General features: G+C 34.0%; 1 protein-coding gene across 1 annotated transcript in view; it reads left to right on the top strand.

Annotated features, from left to right (window-relative positions):
* Positions 1-18,350, top strand: part of CNTNAP4 (contactin associated protein family member 4) — a 200,466-nt gene that overhangs the window by 58,744 nt on the left and 123,372 nt on the right. Inside the window, exon 3 of the mRNA XM_063423036.1 lies at positions 17,589-17,782. Coding sequence (XP_063279106.1) covers positions 17,589-17,782 — 194 coding nt within the window. The remainder of the gene's footprint in view (positions 1-17,588; positions 17,783-18,350) is intronic.

The raw sequence follows: 18,350 nt of genomic DNA, 5'->3' as shown, positions 1-18,350 counted from the left end.
AGTCATAAGTATATATATACATATTAAAAAAAAAAAGTAATTTCAGCTTATTTCCTGATAAAGCAAAAAAAACCAAACAAAAAGCTCACCTCACCTTTTATTTATAATTCCAACAAGTAATCTCTTATTTTTGAGGATACATGAGTATTTGTCACATAAAATGAATTATATGTTCATTGTTTGGTTCTTAAAGTTTTCTGATATGTTTACACGTAAACAAAGATTAACATAATCAGACTGTTACAGTAGAGATGCTGAAGGGGCCCTATGCATGCGTAGGATTCTTTATACTCAAACGAGAAAGCACAAAACCCAGCATGGCGTTGTTCTCATTTCTTAAGAGTATGCAAGGTGTTTTTTCTCTAACAAATCCAGAAGAGTTGTCTGTGTTCATGTTTCCGAGAAATCTTAAAAACTTTTTTCCAGATTTGTCTATGTGACTGGTCATATCTCTCACTGTCATCTCAAAGACAGTATTTTCAGCTTGAGTGGAATTTTGTGAGCCACTTCCAGACAGTTCTCCCTCAGGTATTCATCCTTTTCTGGGACTGGGGATTGCAAAGAAACCAAGAAAATTTTGGTAGAATTGAGTCTGAACTGGGATTTCTGGCACACAAAACTATAACACCAGAAACGGCAGTATGAATACTGCTGTAATGTTTGACCTAGTGCCAGGATCTGAAGCAGCTGGAGCCTCATCCTGGGAGGGCATACATAATAACAAACAAAAAGAATTTTCTGAATGTCAAAATTTTGCTTGAGGGAAACCATATTCCCAGTACAGTTTTTGGCTGTATTCCACTTGCAGTAGCTCTTTACGTGCCTTTTAGACATTTCCCTAACCTTTTCACAATTTCTAAGATAAAAAAGACAAAGACACAATTATTTTTGTGGCTTTGCGCTTGCTGAGGCAGTTTTGGTTTATGTGGTTACAAATGTGCTTCTGGCCTTCAGTCCAGGTTCCAGACTGCCTGGACTCAATTTCACACTTGACCTACCAGAAATTCAAACCAGATATGAAGGCAGTGCTCCTGGCTGACTGTCACAGGTAAGAGCTGATCTTACAGGTACAGGATATTCCATATAACATGAAAATAGTTATCAGAATACATTTTCCATCTCAAAATTCCTATGGAAATTGAATGTTACCTGCAACTGATACATGTTTTGGTACCAATAAGCTTTTGACTTCTCATTGAATCAAAAGCAAATAGTATCTTAGTAATCTCATCCATGTCAAAAAGTTGACTATTGACAACATCTTTCATTTGTGGAATATGTTTGACCTTGTTTTTCCTTCATCTCACAGCACCCATATTTATGGGGGAAAAATAAAAAACAAATAAACAAACTAAAACCAAACCAACAGTCAGAGAACCTTTCCAAGATCACAGTTTATTCTTTCTGAGCGTCCATTCATTATCATTCCCTTTTTCAGCCTGCTGAAATACTTCCTTCATATACTCACACATTTAGATGAATCTGGTGCAGGTATTTTGAACCATTATAACCGAAGTCCACTTAAAGTCACAGCATTCTTTGTACCAACCTATATGTCTCATCTTTGATCAAATTCTTGTCTTTCTATATTGGATGTTCTGGCTTCTCATCACTGGAAGAAAGCAGATGGAAATGAACTGCAAAATAAATTTTCTCATTTCTGTTCTTGTGCCTTGTGTTAGCCCATAAATCTCAGCAGCACCAGTACTTCCATGGAGTAATGTAGGCAGACCTTTCAGAGTTAACTAATAACCTAATAATATCTTGATAATTCGTTTCTGTTTTGTGTATCAGCCAAATGTGGTGATTGATAAGAAAAAAGGGGGGGGGGAAGCATACTCTAGGCACATACCTGTCACCTAATAACAAACTAAATCCTTGTATGAATCTTAGAATTGCTAAATGCATTACTCAGATAAGAAAAAACAAAAACAAAACTAGAAAAAGAGAGGAAATAAGCCTGAAAGGTGCAGGTTTTCAGTCTATTTATAAGTCTGACAGAATTTGAAATACCTGGCAATAATGGATAACCTTAATAATAAACCATACCACCAAGATTTCCTATAATGTAATTTTTCCTACCTTTTTTACAGATCAGTGGATTTGAAATCCAGATCTATATCTTTTCAATTTCATGTAACTTAATAAGGGAGGAAGAACATGTAGCTCTTGGCAAGCTATGGTTGGGCAATCAACATTCAGAGCTGACATCTAGTTGTAAAAGGCCCCCATAATATGATCAACTGAGGGCAGGTTTGTGATTATTTGCAGCCCATTCCAAGCCCTTTTGTATAGCATCCTATTCAGTAAAATACAACATATTTTAATGCTTACTTAATAAAGGAATAGGAGTTGAAAGTGGAATTTCAGCTATCAGGTCTCCTATTTCTCTAGTAACTCATATGGTAGATTGTCAGATACTGAGTAAGAAAAAAACCTAACATAATATTTGTGGGAGGATTTTATCATTGAGTTTTTTTCTAAAGACTGTACTTTGACCTCTGAATTACCAATACTTTGTTACCTAAGAATAGATACCAGCTTTTTGGAAAGAGTATAATATCTTTGTATGGAGTATCATACACTTGTATATTTGATTTAACCGACTAAAAATTACACAAATTCATTCTATACTAGTGTAATTTACAAAACTATTCAATTTCATTTCCTCCCTTTCACCCTGTGAGTAAGTCTGTGATAGTGTGGATATATCCTGTAACGGTGTTGGGAAATAGAACATTCTTGATTATCTTATTTTGAAGTAGTTACATGTTAGTAGCTCTCCAAAAATCCTAATTACCTTCCAGAAGAGAAGTTTCTCTATGACACTCTAAAATGCAAAACAAGTAAAAATTTTACATTTAGAACTTGGGCAGCCAGGTGTTGTGTGTTATTTTGTGACTGCCTGTAGTGGAGGGGAGATGAGAGAAGTGGGATAAAATGTCTCTGATGACAAAAAAAAGAGAAAGCTTATTGCCCTGCTTCTCAACAAATAGCTTTGTGAAAAATTTGACTTTTTTAACAGCCTTTTGTAATCTGCTGCATTACTATAGCATTCTAGTCTTGACTAGGAGAGAAATTTTATTGCTGTTCAAAATTATATTTTTGCTGCAAACTCCAGTTAAACTTAATTATCAGAATTAAGATCATGTTGATCTTCATACCAAAATTTTATGTCCAATATCTGCATTCCTTTTAATATGTTGGCGTAATTTTTGAAGTGTGTCATAGGCTTTTTGTGAGGTTTTGGCTTCTATTTCAGTCTTTTCTTAAAATATGAAACTGGTTTAACTTTGGTAGGCAGAATATAAACTTTTCAACCAACTCCAGTATTTGACAGTTTCTACACCCAGTCAACATTACTATTATTGCACGACTGTAAAACTAGCAATCTGGCAAAAGCAATTGGAAATTATTTCCTTTTGTTTAGCTTGTGATTTTGTTATAGCCAAGTAAAAGGAGAGACTGGTTCTTGTGTATAAATAATACAAAAAAGTTATTTCTTTCTACAAATGAAAACAACAACAAAAAAAGATTCAAATAATAATGACTAATTAATGAACTATTCATCTGTAATTACTAATTAACAGTTTCACTGCCATCTATTTATCTAGTACCAAAGATGAATATTCTCTAAATATTAGTTTTCATTGTGAAGAAATCTTTACTGTACTACCTCTTCATTCCCCTGTTTAAGCAGACAGAATTTCCTCATAAGTTGCAAAATCTGCAAACCCAAGAAAAAAAATATTATCATGAAAGCAGAAGGGTAATATGCATAACATCTCAGAAGTTTAAAGCTCTAAATTCATGTATTTTAGAGGCAGAGAGTGAGTTTTTATTCTTGGACAGCTTTTAATCAATTTGACTTCAATCCCTGACTAAATCTCTTTGGACTACCCAGGAGTAAGTAGGAGTTCTTGAATTCAGAAATCCATTTACAATCCAGTTAGTACTGTACAATTTTTAGCCACCTTAAATTGCTATATCACATAAGTAATATGCTTTTAGAATTTAAGGGACATTAAGGGACCTGTGTGTGTATATAAACTGTGTGATTTTTTGTATGGAAAAACTCAGCTTCTCTTTTTCTAGTATACATGTATACACACAGACACATGTATATATGTATGACGTGTTTAAGATATGTCTTTATATAATGTGTATACATATGTACATCTGTGATGTTCATTATCATAATCTACTTAAAATCTTTTGAATACAGAGAGCTAAAACTTCAATTCAAAGCAGTCTACAGTTCCTTAACACTTTACACATTAAAAAAAGAAAAAGGCAGAGATAACAGTATGATTTTTTAATTGAATATCTATCTAGCAAATCTTAGATATCCTCTCATCCAGGATAATGTTTCAGGATACAGAGTTAAGTTAAGCTGGTATATGAACGTTTTTACATAAAAAAAGCAGCACCACAACAATAATGCTGTTAGACCTTAGCTTGTAGTTGGGAATAAATATTTGCATAAACATAAATTTAAATGAAGGACAAATACTGGTCTGGTCACATCCTATTAATATCTATATTTTTACCTTTTATTTTGTCCTAAAAGATTTTTTTATTAATTACCATTTTATCTACCTGTGTGTTGCAAGAAGTTGAAAATAATTGACAAGTAAGTGATTTTATTTAAAAATACAATAATTTGATTAGTAATTCCTGACATTAGATAAAGTTACAGTTAATCAGAATCATGCTAAAGAAGTCTCGGTTCACAAAATGAATTCTTAAGGACAAGAAAAGACAATATAAACATCAAAGTTGTACTGGATTGCATTAAATTTCATTTTGACTGTTACTTAAATTCTCTGCAATATTTTAAGTAATATAATACTTACGAAGAAAAAGTAAAGTTGTATTACAGTAGCCTGCAGAAGTTGCACTGTTCAATCCATCAAGTACTGTTACTTTTCTGAAAGCTGTAGAAACTTTTCTACACCACCAGTACTAAGATTTATTTATCATTACATATATTATATAGTCTGATTCCAGTAGCTGTCCATAATGATTATCATTAAAAGTAAAAAGCTGTGATGACCTAAAAAGATTGGATCTGAATATGCATAAATATACAATTTTTAGTCTGAGAAAAGCTTTTAAGTTAAACATAATTTTATAAGTAATACAGCTTAGTATTACAGTTATACACCAGTTGTCTTAAAACTGATGAAAATAAAAAATCCCTGAATTACTCTTTTGTCTGTCGAGATTGGCTGATTTAGTTTCATAAACATTATAATGCTATTTTTGAAAATCACAAATGAGAACTATTATTATCATAATATTCTTAAAAAAATATCTAGAATGCTGAAAAATGAAGCTTTCTGCAGGGCCAAAAATTTAAGTGAATGGAACTGCAGTTTTTCTTCATTGTTAAGTAACTCAATTAATAAATGTTGTCCTCCAATATTGTATAAAACAATAATAAACTCTGTTATTTACAGTGTACCACATACAGTTTAAACATTTAACCAACAAAGATGTTTTCTCCTAGATAGTCAAGCCAGATTTGATTATATTTCTTGATAATGAAATTCCATTAGTCTAGCTCTGTTATTTCTCTATTTTTTTTTCTCTGTTATTTTTTTCTGGTCATCATTATTTTACTTTCTGGCTTTATGCCAACCAAACTGAGTAAGGAGTCAGTGCTGTAAAAAGGTGAAACCTCAAACTTAAAACATTCAAATCTCTTTTTATTTGTGAGCGCTTCTTTACAAATTATGTAGGGAAATAACGACATCATAATGCATGAATTCTGAAAAACACAGGTGTTACACAATTACACAAAACCAGAAATTATCTTGGGTTTTAAGAGAAGCACTGTATCTTTTCTTTTAGTTCTTTTAATAAGAATAAGAATCTTAAACCATGGAAGGTAAATGATTGGTCAAATCTTGACTTTGTAAAAGCTCCATAATAAATTTCTCTAGCAACTTTTATCATTAAGGTCAATATGAAAAATACTATTGGAAACTAAAATACAGGAGTTAAGGAGAGTTATACTAACTTCCCAGCTGAGAATGTGGCACAGTGTGTCATCTCTAGATATTAATGAATGAAGTGCTAAGTTTCACATGACATATATTTGTAAGTTATATTCTTGTATTTGTATATTTGTAACATTTGTAACAAAATACTGGGAGTAATGACTAGAACACCAAATTAGGGAAATACTGTATATGTAGGGAGATATTGCATGTACCAGTTTTACCTCATTCTTTTATGTTCTTGTCAAGTCCCTCACAAATGTACAGAAGTGCAACTGCACATATACATGCGTATTGTGACACTTGTACCTTACACAAAGCCAAAATGTTATCAGACAACACATTTCAGTGGACTTACAGAGTATCTGTTATTCCTTTTAAGAATATTTGTATTCTTGGGCATGTAAGCACAAACAGACTTTAAAGACCAGGAGGCTGACACTGCACTTGTTTTCTTAAAAAATCACATTCTCTTTGCATGTATCAGGCTCATAACCATCTGGAGCTGGCCAGTGTCTCCCTGATGCTAGCTGTAGTAATTTACACCCACAATAGTGGAAATAAAATAGAGCTTTTCAGTTTTAAATATGTGTACTTAGAGTATTTCTGCTTGGAAACTGCAGGTGTCAATATTTTTCTGTTTGCTTTGCTGTACTGAATGCGTGTGTGCTGAAACAGGTGGCAAAGTCATCGAATCAGCATTTTGAAGGCTGAAATAGATTTTTCAGAAGTACCACCAGAAGTACCAAAGTGGATTATTGAGGACTGAGATTAAAGTAGTGATAAAAATGACAAGCAAAAACATGTTCATCTGCTCAAAGGTATTGCCCTGCTCATTTTGTTGTAAAGTGTACAAACATATCACTTTGCAAAGTAAAACCGGACATGATACATCTCGTTATATATTAGAACTGGGTGATAAATGTCAGGGGGTTTAAGATTTATTTTGATAGTATTTTTGAACTTGTTGCTGATTCATTTACAGTTCACTGATACTGTTGTGCAGCACTTCAAAGCAGTAGCCAAATCCTCAAGGAAAATACACTAATATCTGAAATACTCATCTACCAGTGTTTTTTTTGCAGTGAAGTTGAAAAAACCAAACTCGTTATTTCATACATGTGACAATCTGTTCTTCATAAGTGTCACTATTTCCTATTGAAGTGGTGGATTCATATTTGAGGAGACAAATACGAATCACAATAGATATTTGGGTCAGAAAAATACAATTTAGGGACACATATTTGCATGTTTTGATGTAATTCACATCACTGGAGGTTGTAGCATTAAGAAATTTAATTAAATTAACCTGAAAAACCTTATCAGAATGCTGTCATGGTGACAAATACTTAAAATACTCTTCTTGGGTCAGATATGCTAAGGCCAGCTGATAAAAGCAAAATGTTTTAAGCTTGCTTTCATTTTCTTTAAATTCTGTGGCCATAAAATGATCAGTAAAATATTGGGATGACACACTAACCTGAAGTTACCAGGAGTAAGTGCTAAAGAACCAGGTTAAATTTGGCTTCAAATTTTGGATTTGCCTGGTTGTTTCACCCTGGAATGAATGAAAGCAAAACAACTAAGAAAGATAGAAGAATACTAAAATATCTATAAATGAATAAATCACAGATGTTTAACTGTAAAAAATGTTTCTCAATATAAAAATATTTTTGACCATGAAAACTACGGCTAATTATTACTACTAGCTTTAAATTGCAAGACAGAACTGTAACATATTTGGCAAGACCACTGTGTGAGGGAAACAAGTACAGGTGTCTCAGTGAAAGCAGTTGCTCTGTAAAGAACATGTAAAAGTTTGTTAGCTTGGAAGAAGTCATGTAAGTTTATAAAACTCTGATGAACAGTGTATTCGAGCTATCTGTGGGGTTTTTTATTTCATTGTAACAAATATTTATACAATAAATACATATTTTCAATTTGCACACAGTAGTTTGTATTTCCTGACATAATGCTGTATATACAAGAAATTACATAAGTATAGAAATTTCATTGAGAACACTGCTTAAACTCAGTGGTTTAGTGAAAGATGGTGGCAGTGAAATTTCTTAATTTTTGTTTTCCCCATGTAATTCTCTGTGAATTATCTGTGAGGAAAATAAGTGCCTTAGGTAACATTTACAGTGATGAGATTTAAGTGATCCTCACTTCAGTGATAAAAAAAGGAGAGAAAGTTAAATACTGGAAATAGTGACAGTCTCCCAGACTGAGTTTTGCTTTACTTTCAGTCTTGGATTATTGTCAGAATATGTGCCAAAAAGGAGTACAACTGCTGTGTGAACTTCCTAGTTTGTAGTAGTGGAGATAGTTTGCTTATCAAGTAAAGATGGATGGTAATAGCGAAGAATGATGTAGGTCTTGCAATGAACTGGAACATTTCCAAAACAGCTTTTCCTAAGAGACTTTGTGGAGAACAAGAGTTTTTCTTCAGCACAAATCTCTTGAAATGACATTTTCCTAGTACCTGTCTCCTGCTGGAGAAAGAAAAAAACACCTCTTTAGTGTAGTACAGAAGTGGCTCAGAGTGGCTCAGATCATATTGTACACAACTACAGCTTCACTACCTATATAAATGATTTTTTTACTCAAACCTGGGCTTTCCAGTGCACACAGAAAGTGTTGCCTACTGTAGAGCACTGGTTCATAACACTGTTTGGTATGCAGGTGATAAAAAATCTGAGCAAAATTGTGCCTTTGATAGGTCTTTGAACCATTGCCAGTATGTTTTTATCTTGATAAACTATGTCAGTTTATCTATCTATCTCCCTTGATATATATGCATAATTGAAGAGAAATGTCTTCAGAGCTTTCTGAAGAAATGTAAAATGGGATTCACAGGCTAGATCACTCAATTTACTGTTAATGCAGAAGGGGACCTGAAATAAAGTTATCTACCTCCTTCTGTTTGAGTGATGCAAAGCAGATCAAACTTTGTCACTATTAATACCATTTTCTAGTGCCTTTGTGCTGCGCTGATTCAAATTCAAAATGCCTCTGAAACTCCTCTTGACATAGTAACTACTACTTGTCACAAATTATTATTAAAACCTAATATTCATTTTATAATACCTGTCACAATTTTGAAAGTTAAGTTCCCTAAATAGTAAATGTTCTGACAATTGAAAAAATAAACACAATTGCTCCTTCTCTTCTAAGATCATACACTTTTTCTTAATTGATATTCAGTTTCAGAATATCTTAAAATAAGGTTAGACCTTCCTACAAAATTAAGCTTACTCTACCTTTGAGGCCTGAAGTAGCTGCTACACCCACCTCCTTTAGAAACTTCTGACGGAAGCATTAATATAGGTCTTTTTATGTTCTGCCTCAAAAGTAGCTGAATTTTTTTAGTAGTTTTGATTTCTATAGACAGAGCTCTGTATGCCACTTGTGAAATAAATACTCCTTAGAAAACTTAACTTCTCTACATGGATAAGACAAAATGTTATGTCTATACTTATTTCTGGAAATTACTCAGATAAATTCATCTCAGTCTTCAGATTTTAGGAGGCAAGACTTCATTCATTTCTTAGCAGCAGAGGTAACTTACAGGTTTCAGAATCAGATGCCATTCATGGGACTTTTCAGTTTTTGTTCAAACAGTACATCTCATGATATATTTCTGTGAGTGAGAAGTTCTGATATCAGGCCCTCAAAAAAGTGTCTCTCAGTTATTCTCTCACAGTATTTTCTGAAACCTGGACAAGAGCTTTCCTAACAATCCAGAAAATAATGGCTTATATGTTCAGAAGGAAGGGATAGTACTGAAGACCTTCAGCATTTATATAGTGCAATAGATTTGGTTTTGCTGTTATATACGGAGATAAGTACTGTTTTCCAAAAAGAGGACATAATTCAGAAAAGTTATTTGAAGGGGAAGTCTTGGGTTTGATTCCTTGAAATATGTCCAAGATTCCGTTCGGTTTCTGTACTTTTTTAATATTGAACCTAATTGATATATGTCATTTTGTAACATAGGAAGACAAGACCAGAAAACAGCTAAGAAGCTGTGCATGAAGTTGGATTATGTATCACTATTTCTTAGTTTTCATCAGTTCATCTTAGTAATTAGCACAGTTTCAGCTAATACTTGATTTCCTAGATACAGCTTATATTATTTAAATCATCCGAAAATAGAAGGAAAATTGTGAAGACATTGAATGATTTCCTATGAAATCCAGTTATGGAAGGATACTAAACCATGCCACTGTCCTGAAGGACAGCCATGGAACCTTTTTATACACTGGTAAAGTGACAGGTCACATGTGCTTTTAGTCTCCTCCAAATGTGTAATGTCTCTTTCATGCAGAAAGCAACTGCATACTAGTTATGATTTCCCAGCTATTCAAAGTTCCTTGTTTTATTTATCTTTAAAGAGGTATTCCTCTGATCTTAAACTTTAGCCGAATGTACTGTAGCCTCCTAACTCGCAAATCTTAAAATCGGGAGAGGAGACTGTGGAGATGGAAAAGCCAGTTGGTTAGAGCATGGCACTAATAACACCAAGGATGCAGGTTTGATCCATATATGGGCCATTCACTTAAGAGGTGGACTCGATGATCCTTCTGAATCTATTCCAGTTTGGAATATTCAATGGTTCTGTTTCCAAGGCTGTATAGTTTGAGACCTGTTAGAAATGAGTCTTTCGTCAGGCAATAACTTTGAGGAGCTGAATTTTCCTGTACTGAATGGTCTTCTGTTTTTTTAGGTGTTAAGATTTGTTGTTTTGTATGATATTTTTAAATATAGGTAATATATGAGAAATATATGACTGTGAGAAAGACTTTAGTCCTGATAATAGTCTCAAACAGAAGGAAAGCTTCAGATTAAGTTTGTCAGGGAGATTTTCCTGAGAAGTCACAAAGTTCTGAAAGAAATACTGTGCTTTGTAAACTCCTTAGAAAGGAGTGTATGTAAGGCAGGATCCACCCTAGTCCCAGACTTAGTAAAAAGTTTATATCTAATGGTTTATGTAGGTGTAATTCAGCCTTTGCATAACTTTCTCCAACAGGATTAAGAACAGCAAACCAAACATACTTATATGAATAAAATGTGTTATTTTTTGAAATTGATGATGATAATGATTAGACAAAAACTTCAATCAGTTACCTCCTGCACAGTATATTTTCAACTACTATTATGATGCATTACTTTTTCCAAGCAATACTGAAGTAATTATATTAAGACTAGCAAAATAAATATTAACTGGGGACTTATGTTACTCAGCCATACCAATGACACTGGGCAACTCTTTCATTCAGCCTCAAGGATTAACTTTGAGGGGATATTCCCACTCAAGGGAGAAATCTCCCCATGCATTCCTCAAGGAGTGTTTTGCAAGTCTCTGTTGTAAGAAGACAGATTGGGTTTTCATAGTATAAACTGACTGGCTGTCGTTTGTATGTTTCAAGCCAGCTGTATAAGCTCAGCAGCCTTTAGCTCAGCACTTTTAGTTAAATTATAACTATTAGCACTTGCTGGCTCCTTTATAAGGATGTCTGTATGCTGCATCCTCACTGGTATGAAGGGAAACATTTCTGTAGGGAAATGTTCTTCACATTCTCAGAATATTTAGCTTTGGGATTGATGTGTCAGGCTGGCTTCGGTGTTCTTTAACAACAAAAAGTGTAACCCCTTCTCTCCATCTATAATCAGTAACTTTTGCAAAAATGGAAAAATTCAGGCCGTTTTGTCTCCACTTAGGCAGTGCATCCTGCTACGTATCAAAGGCAAAAGATGAACAGCTATCAAAAATGTAGTTGAATATTACTATGCAGAAATTTTACATGTGAAGCAGTGACTGCAGAATTCAGTTCTGATCTAGCTGTCCTCAGGATTCTTCAACCTGTGTGGAAAAAAAAAAAAAAAATACACTGTGTCCTGTATTTCTTATTTGTAGCACAAGGTCCCTGATCTCAGGTTTACTTGCCACAGTTTATCCCTGGTTTAAAATTTTGAGACTTTTGTCCTTGTCTTTTATCACTGAAATATGGCTCAGAACAGCGTCACTGTGGGTAGCTTTCACATGGCTTTTCTGAAAAATGGACCCAAGTTGTGACATGCTCTTCGGCATCTTTGGCTATTTAGCTTCTTCTTGATTATTACTTTTCTTGTATTTTACTTGGCTATAAATGGGAATTTCTAATTGTATGAGCTCTATGTCTTGAATTTCCTCATTCAAACATAGGAGAACTAAAATGTAAAAGACAAGGGGTTTATCACAGGAGTACTGTTACTCTACAAACTCTTTCAAGGGGCCGAGAGCACTGTCATCTGCTAGCAATCCATCAACACCATTGATTGGGTATTTTCTCCCACTCTCCACCCCCATCTTCTGTCAATAAACTTAAAGAACAAAGCCCTTATATAAAACCTTGTTTGTATGAGTATACACCTAGTTTTTAAATTTTCAGTTTGTGGAAGAGAATGCCATTCAGCTTAAGAAATGAAATAGCATCGTATTTTGGAATTTTACAGGTTTTTAATGCTGTAAAACAGTTTAATTTCATTTTTCATTTCACTAAAAGAAATGAAGCCGTCACCTTAGAAGGCTCAGTTGTCAATTACTTGCATGCAGAAAATCTGCTTTGTAATAAGTGCAGGCAAATTCATCCCTGATGCAACTTTATTGACTTGAAATTAAAATCAGCTTCTGTTAAATGATCCATATGGAAAATACACATTTTGATTAATCAAAGGAATGCATCTTTTTCTATATGTATTAGTTTTAAACCCGAGCTTTTGCTAATACAGTTCTTGCAATTATTGCAATTGAATATGCAGAAAATTCGCAGAATTTAAGAGTGGTGTAAGTGCAGGTACTGGCTAAAAGGTCTAATGAACTGCATGTGAAAAAGCAGATGTCAAGGCATGTAGGAGCATGAACTGTTCTGTGGTTTACATAACAATATAGGTGATGTAGTCATAGAGCCAGATAAGCAAAAAATGAGGTGCTGTTTGTACAAAGGGGCCGTCTTTAAATCAGTTTCTATTCTATTTCTATTTCTATGTAATTCAGTTCATTTTAAAATGAAGCAAAAGTAGCCTGGCATCCTGATAACTGCACAAAGTAAGTTTGGAAAGCTTAAGTATCACCTAATAAATTTTCTGCCATGAGGGTTAGAAATTTTTAACCTGATATAGCACTCCAAGTCCACTGTAGCAACCCTCAGGTATTTTCTGCCCTGAATGTGAGATTTTGAACCTTATCTTCAGTAATTTCCAGTTTTTTTCTCTTGTAAATGTTTGATAATGTTGCTGACTTTTTTTCTATTTTCAGTGTAAGTGATAATGATATTGTCACCCCAGTGAAGCTAAGGAAATATGAAAGTAAAAGCTCTTAAACATATATCTTTGCAGACAGGAACTAGGGTAATGAAATAATACCCAGCGTTGTGATTTGTTTATATTGATGGTCATGGGAAAGAGCAAAGGATATTTAACCTCCAAAAGCAAGAAAGATAGTACAATAAAATTTAAACTATATATGAAGAGCATAAAAATTGAATTCTAGAAATATGAGGTATCTGAAGGAAAGCAAGTCTTCTGCCAGAAGTCTAGTGCATAAATCCAGGACAGGTTATAGGTTGCAGTCTTGTGTATAGTTTGACAGTTGTAGTGATGAAGAAATTGTTGACTGAACTAATGAATGACACCTCCGTGTATAACTCCCACAGAGGAGCACAGTGCATTGCTTGGAGTGAATATGTGAGGAAACTACAATATATTTCACTTAACTGACTTGAAAATGAATGTTATAATGTAGAAATAGAAATCAAGAATAATGGAATTTCACAGGCAAAATTTGAAATGTGAAAGACGCATGGTTGTTTAGATTTTTAATATAGTACAAATTAACCAATTGTAACGCATTAAAAATATCAAAAGCTTAGGATTCTTTCCAATCATTTAATAATCAATTTATTGATGAATGTCATATAAAATGAAGGAGTCTGTTTATCAGCTAGTATGTATTAGTGACTGATGGAAACTCCAAACTTTGATTTAATTCTCCCAGTCACCATAGGTCCTCCATTTACTCATGAGCCATCAAGTAAAGCTGGCAACTTCTTACTCAAATGGAGTTGAAAGACAGAGACTCATGAGTTAAGAAAAATAGTTAGTATTTCTGATCAAGTATTGCTAAATGTGTTCAATGAACTAATGTACTTTAAAAATTACGTCACATGTGTACATACATTTTACAAGCATTAGTATTTTTAAAAAATAATAATAATAAATTAAATGAAAAGATTTTATGTATTATCTGTGTGTTCAACTTCAGTTCAGCATGCTCTCCAAAAAAAGGAACGGTATAATGCTTGGGGTTTTTGACAGAAATAAAGCATGGATCTTGCATGCTTGTGCAGCTTGAATGCAGATTTTTGGTATGTTGCATGCAAATAATCTCAATATTGGCATGAGACAGTAGAAAATAAAAAGGGTTAAAAACCCTATGACATAGGTTCAAAAAAAGGAAAGTCTCTATACAGTTTTTTTCCCCTTTGAAAATTATTTTTCTGATTTTCTGTTAGTTCCCAACAAAAGATCAGTACTGTAGAACATACATTCAGATGTAATTGAAGAAAATACTTGCTTTGCATAAAAGACACCCAAAAAATGGGATAGGGAAATAAAATAAAGACTTCAAAGTCAATAATTCAGGAAGTTTAGAGATGACAAAATTATGTTCATGTAAATCTTAGTCTGTCCCTGTGTGTTCTAAATTTTGGCACAGCCTTATTTAATATACATGGTATCTGCATCCCTGTGAGAAGCTATTTAAGACCTCTCCAGATCTTCCCAGAAACATCCACACCATACAGCATGAAATCTGACAAACAAGATCCTTTTGACATCTGTTATTCAGCCAACTTCTGTGCACCACCATGCCCAGATGTATTGTACAGCCAAAAGTGACTACAGTTTGGTACACTCCTTAATCTTGCTGCACAGACAGGACACACCGTAAAGAGTGCTGGGTGAGACTCTAACATGCTCTGCTAGCATTTCCTGCAGGACTGGGCAAATATTTCATATCCGTGATGTTTCAGGTGGCAGTCAAATGCTGGGAGGGCACCTGGCTGCTGAACAGACAGGAGAACTCATAAAAAGCCTTTGAAATATGAAAGCATCATGTGAACTAGTGTCGTGGTGGTTCAGGAAAAGTGTTGCAGCTTCTGCCTGGTGGTCTAGACTTAATACAGGCTGTTGGAGAAATCATGATGTTTCTGCTCAATGGTTATTCTTTATAGGTCTTATGTTACATTGGTCAGTACAGGGTTAATAGATGAGTTCTGGGACTGCATCATCCCTCAAATCAAATAGCCCTGACATTAGAACACTATGTGTCTCTTTCTCTTCTTTCTCTTCTGGATGTAGTGCAGTATGATGGGTGGGTATAGACTGCCTGAGGGCATGCCTTTCAAAAACTTCTGGAATCCACAGTACTAAAGACAGGAGTACTTACCTCAGGCTGGCACCAAGTAGTGCTGCCATAACAGACAACTTTTCAGGCAATTTTTGGACATCATTCTAAATTCCATTACTTTATTATGAATAAAGTTCTGCAGTCATCAACTGAGGATGTTTTGTCTGGGAAGGAACTTACAAATTATGTACTCAGCACAGTCTGCCAGACTACTCCTGTTGACTGCAATTCAACCCCGCCTTTCAAGTGGAAAATTCAAAAATGTCACAAAACTTAGCACAGTTACACATAATTCTAAGAAGGCTTTGGATAACACAGCATGGCAGAATGTTGCTGTGTCTACAAGAGTTTGTGCATGAAATGAGGCTTTGGCAGCTAAGTTGGCAATTAAGTCTCATGTGTCATATGTCACAGATATACTATATGATGTTAATGTGGACCACTCTGCCTGGGGGTGCAAGGACCTCCCGTGCCAACTGTTCACAGAATTTTCTTGTTTGATGCCACCACACTGTCCTGCACAGCCACTAAAAGATGAAATTATGTGGTCATAAGGAAAGGCTTCAAAATCTGCTTGAGAGTAATCGAGATGCAGACACTGAAATCACATATTTACATAAATTTCCAAACACTGATTTAGACAAAGAGGAAAAAAAATAAGCACAGTATTTAACTCCATAGTTTTAATTCTGTTATATTTTAATTAGCTCAACACTGTGTGGACAAAGGAATTGTTACATATATGAGACTTTGTGTTTTTCTCTCAGTTCTTTCTGCTTGTCTCTGTACAATGGACCTCACTTTTTGCCATTTATGAATACCTATACAATTTCCCACCATTTTATATTTAAGTAACAGTTTTACATCCCTAAGTAAAAACTCTTTTTTTCTGTTTCTTTCCTAGAGGAGGTAACGCTAAGAACTTGACTCATGACTCTAAACAGAATTAAGCAACATGGAGCATTTAGCTATGAATTTTTCTGCATCTTGAAGTACACACAAGCATGAAATTGGATTGTAGATAACTGATTGTTGTGGAAACTCAATATATCTGTTCTTGTTCCATGTAGGCATGCTTTAAGAACTTTTCAAAGTGCCTCGTACATTGTGTTTTTCAGAGTTAGATCTAAATCTGTCCTTAAATAATGGGTTTTTTAAGTTTTTATCACACCATTCTTTGATAAAACTCACCAAGTGCTGTTTCCAAATACTTGCATATTTTGCAATGTAGTTCTGTAAACCAGTGTTTTTTCTTATGAGATTGTTTGATACCTACCCCTGACATTTTTTGCCCAGCTTTACAGGAAAATTAGCATGATCTGAGTAAATAAAAACAAACAAAGGAAGAAAAAGAAGCACTGAACTGATATAATTTCTTCCTTTTAATATCTGATTAGTTAAAATACTGGAGCTGTAGCTCTCCATTTTGGGTGAAATTTTTCCTATGCAGGCCTGTGGTTGAAACTGCATGTGTATATCTCATGCTGTCTTATCATTTTGCTTACAAATTTCTTGGTCATTTTAAGCAGCATGTGCATATTTTTTATCTAACAATGCTCTATTGCTTCATATGCAAATTTAGATATTCAGGCCTCATAGAACAGAATCATGCAGAATCATTAAGGTTAGACAGGACCTCTGGAGATCTTCTGGACTACATAAAATGAAATCGAGATGCATAAAATAAAAAGGCAAAATTCGATTTTTTTTTACTTGAAGAGTCTAGTTGGTAAAAATTTTAACTCTGTAAAATTTATTGTAGAACTTCGGGACAGAGAAAAGGGTGTGAACCAATTCCTCATAAATAGATCAAGAATTTATAGTAGTTATATTTGGTTATAAATATCTAATAATCTAGTATTCTAATTCTGAAAATGAAAATACTTGCTAAATAATACCAAAATATTTTTGATGCAACTGTAACTTGAATTAGAATCAGAAAATCATCAAATGAATGGGGTTGGAAAGGACTTCTAACAGTCATCTAGTTTGAAAACTGTATGCTGAAGAAGGATGTTTTTCATTTGATAATGTTGCTCAAATGAACTAATTTATTTTTCATATATAAGTATTGTGTTAACTAACTTGCTTATTTTTAGGATTATTTTTCACTCTTTCTCCTTCTTTTTTAGGTGCTGGTGGTTGGTCTCCACTTGTGTCCAACAAATATCAGTGGCTTCAGATTGATCTTGGTGAAAGAACTGAGATTACTGCTGTTGCTACTCAAGGTGGTTACGGGAGCTCAGACTGGGTAACAAGCTACCTTCTGATGTTCAGTGACAGTGGACGAAATTGGAAGCAATATCGTCAGGAGGAGAGCATTTGGGTATGTTATTTCAATAGTGAGAATTAAATTTCTGCGAAGACTTAAAGGCGACTTGACTGCACAGTGTTGCAAATACTAGCAAAGCAGTAAAATATAAAGAACTACACTGAAAATGTTTAGATAATTAAATATACAAAGCAATTTAGCTCTTGAAAAGATGAAAGACAGCAAAAAGCGAACAAACATCAAAAATCTAGCTGTAGCAGTACTCCATTAAGACACAAGTAATTATTCTGAGGAATGAAAATGTACTACAAATTGTCTTTTGTCTTGCTATGTATGGAAAACTTCTTTTCCCAAAACCATTGATCCTCGTGCATGAAACTTGGCTTTTAGTTACAGTTAAAAACAAAACAAAATAAAACTAAACAAAACGCTTTTTTTTTTGTAGAGCGTTTGAACTGATCGTAAGAATAAAATGAAACAACCAAAGAAATGGAAATCTTAACCAAGCAAATCCCAGTCTATAAAAGAAAAATTAAGAATATTTAAGTTTTGCTCATCAAATTCAGAGTCTAGTTTCTGATGCTGTAACCTGCTTATCTCTGACTAGCTTTTTAAATCATAA

The sequence above is a fragment of the Prinia subflava genome, chromosome Z (assembly GCF_021018805.1).
Source record: "Prinia subflava isolate CZ2003 ecotype Zambia chromosome Z, Cam_Psub_1.2, whole genome shotgun sequence".
Lineage (NCBI taxonomy): Eukaryota > Metazoa > Chordata > Aves > Passeriformes > Cisticolidae > Prinia > Prinia subflava.
This window is presented reverse-complemented; position numbering and strand designations above follow the sequence as displayed.